This window comes from Parus major, unplaced genomic scaffold (genome assembly GCF_001522545.3).
Source record: "Parus major isolate Abel unplaced genomic scaffold, Parus_major1.1 Scaffold220, whole genome shotgun sequence".
NCBI classification, from domain to species: Eukaryota; Metazoa; Chordata; class Aves; order Passeriformes; family Paridae; genus Parus; species Parus major.
In genome coordinates, this window is record NW_015379263.1 from 636,573 (window position 1) to 639,181 (window position 2,609).

Sequence of the window (2,609 nt, forward strand, 5' to 3'; positions counted from 1 at the left end):
CCCCGCAGGACCACGGCCCACCCGGCCCGGGGACATCGGCACCGGCCCGGGGACATCGGCGCCAGCCCGGGGACATCGGCACCAGCCCGGGGACATCGCCAGCCCGGGGACATCGGAACCGGCCCGGGGACATCGGCACCGGCCCGGGGACATCATCGCCAGCCCGGGGACAGCGCGGCCCCGGGCACCCGCGGGAACACGGACACCTCCCCCCGCCCCCACCGCCGGTGTGACCCCAGGATGTGGTGACAAAGGGCTGAGGGGTGACACGGGACTGGGGGGGTGACACAGGATTGAGGGTGACACAGGATTGAAGGGTGACACAGGATTGAAGGGGTGACACAGGATTGAGGGTGACACGGGGCTGAGGGGTGACACAGGATTGAAGGGTGACACAGGATTGAGGGTGACACAGGATTGAAGGGGTGACACAGGATTGAAGGGTGACACAGGATTGAGGGGTGACACAGGATTGAGGGGGTGACACAGGATTGAAGGTGACACAGGATTGAAGGGTGACACAGGATTGAGGGTGACACAGGATTGAAGGGGTGACACAGGATTGAAGGGTGACACGGGGCTGAGGGGTGACACAGGATTGAAGGTGACACAGGATTGAGGGGTGACACAGGATTGAAGGGTGACACAGAATTGAAGGTGACACAGGATTGAGGGTGACACAGGATTGAAGGTGACACAGGATTGAGGGGTGACACAGGATTGAGGGTGACACGGGGCTGAGGGGTGACACAGGATTGAAGGGTGACACAGAATTGAAGGTGACACAGGATTGAGGGTGACACAGGATTGAGGGTGACACAGGATTGAGGGTGACACAGGATTGAGGGGGTGACACAGGTTTGAGGGTGACACAGGATTGAGGGTGACACAGGATTGAGGGTGACACAGGATTGAAGGGTGACACAGGATTGAGGGTGACACAGGATTGAGGGTGACACAGGATTGAGGGGGTGACACAGGTTTGAGGGGGTGACACAGGTTTGAAGGTGACACAGGATTGAGGGGGTGACACAGGATTGAAGGTGACACAGGATTGAAGGTGACACAGGATTGAGGGGGTGACACAGGATTGAAGGGTGACACGGGGCTGAGGGGTGACACAGGTTTGAGGGTGACACGGGGGTCAAAGTCCCTCTGTTCCTGTATTTTCACCCCACTGATCCCCTGCTCCCCCATCCCCGTGTCCTGGAGGGGGTGACTCCAGCTCTGACCCCACATGGAGCTCACGGTGCTTCCCCAAAAGACAAAAACTACCAGAATTTATTCTATTTCCCCCATATTTCAATGTCACTGCTGCAAACCAAGGGTATCTTTGCATTTTAATATCATTTTTATTGGATTTAATCCACACAAACACCAGATCCTGGTTGATGCTGGTGCTTGAGTCCCCCTGCCTCCCAAAATCCAGATGTCTCCTTCAATTCCTCCAAGCTCCCACTGGATTTTTCATTTTTTCTTTCCCTAACTTCCTGAATCCAAAGCTTCTCCTCAATATTTTATTTTTTTTCCAGCTGTGCCCACCCTTTTTCCTGAAGAATGCTCTTTTTAAGTGGAATATTTAAGTGGAGAAAGAGAAGAAATGGGTAAATTAGACGTGAGCTGTGGCTGAAAATGGGTTAAAAACCCCCCAGTGGTGAATTCCTCAAGGGGGGCTCAGAAATTCACAGAAAGCAGCAGGAAGTGGTGAGGAAGGGGATGGTTCCTACCCCAAATTCAGAAGGGAAACTTTGCAGGTGTCCCCATGCCCTGTGACCCCTGGAGGGGGCACAGAGCCACCGAGGGCCCCCCCAAAAACACCGGAGACACCAATTCCTTCAGGTTTTGATAAAACTCCCAAGTTTGGGGTGAGTTCACTTTGCCAGCAGGAATTCCCCGTGCAGGGCAGGGCTGGGGTTTAACCCTCCAAGTCCCTGGAGTGGGAAATGAAGGTTTAAGGGGCTTCAACGAGGCTGAATTTGGGGGGTGCAGTCCTGGGACCCCCCACTCGGCCCCCAGCCCAGAGCACCTGCTGCAGCCAAAGGCAGCACCCCAGAGCTCCCAGGAAGATCCACAGGGATCTGGGAGGCTCCAGGGGGGAATTCCAGGGTTCATCTCAACCCCTGAGGGCGGGGTGTGACATTTAAGACCGTGCAGCAGAGAACAGAAACAGAGGAAAACCCTCCAGGCAATGCCACGGGAAGCGTGGGCAGATCCCACAGGAGCATCCCCAGGGCAGGGAGCAGCTCCCCCCCTTAATGAGATGCAGTTAATTACCGGAACAACCTCTCCTGGCTGTGCTCGGCCTCACAGCCGCCACTCCCAGGGCTCCGAGGGAAGGGAACGGCCAGCACAGCTCGGCCAGAGCTGAGTTTTGGGCTGGGAATCACAAGGCTGGGGTGGGGGACACGCAGCTGTCACCCCTCCATCCGTCAGGGCTCGGGGCTGTCGCTGTCACTCCGGGGAACGGCTGGAGTTGAGGGACAGCAGCACCATGCTGTGGGCCAGCAGAGAGGCTTCCGAGGCTGCAACGGCACAGGAGCAGGAAAACAGATGGGGCAGGCACTGGGCAGACTGGGAGAGCTGGGACTGGCATGGGAGTGGCACTGGGG

At 57.0% G+C, this 2,609-nt stretch overlaps 1 protein-coding gene across 4 annotated transcripts in view; it reads right to left on the reverse strand.

Annotated features, from left to right (window-relative positions):
* Window positions 1-1,328: 1,328 nt before the first annotated feature.
* LETMD1 (LETM1 domain containing 1) overlaps window positions 1,329-2,609 on the reverse strand; it is a 10,701-nt gene continuing 9,420 nt past the window's right edge. For all 4 annotated transcript variants that reach the window (XR_001519071.3, XR_001519072.3, XM_015615704.3 and 1 more), the window contains one exon: window positions 1,329-2,522. Coding sequence is in view for 1 of the 4 variants with exons in the window: in XM_015615705.3 (XP_015471191.1) it covers window positions 2,452-2,522 (71 nt within the window). In the remaining 3 variants the exon portion in view is untranslated. The remainder of the gene's footprint in view (window positions 2,523-2,609) is intronic.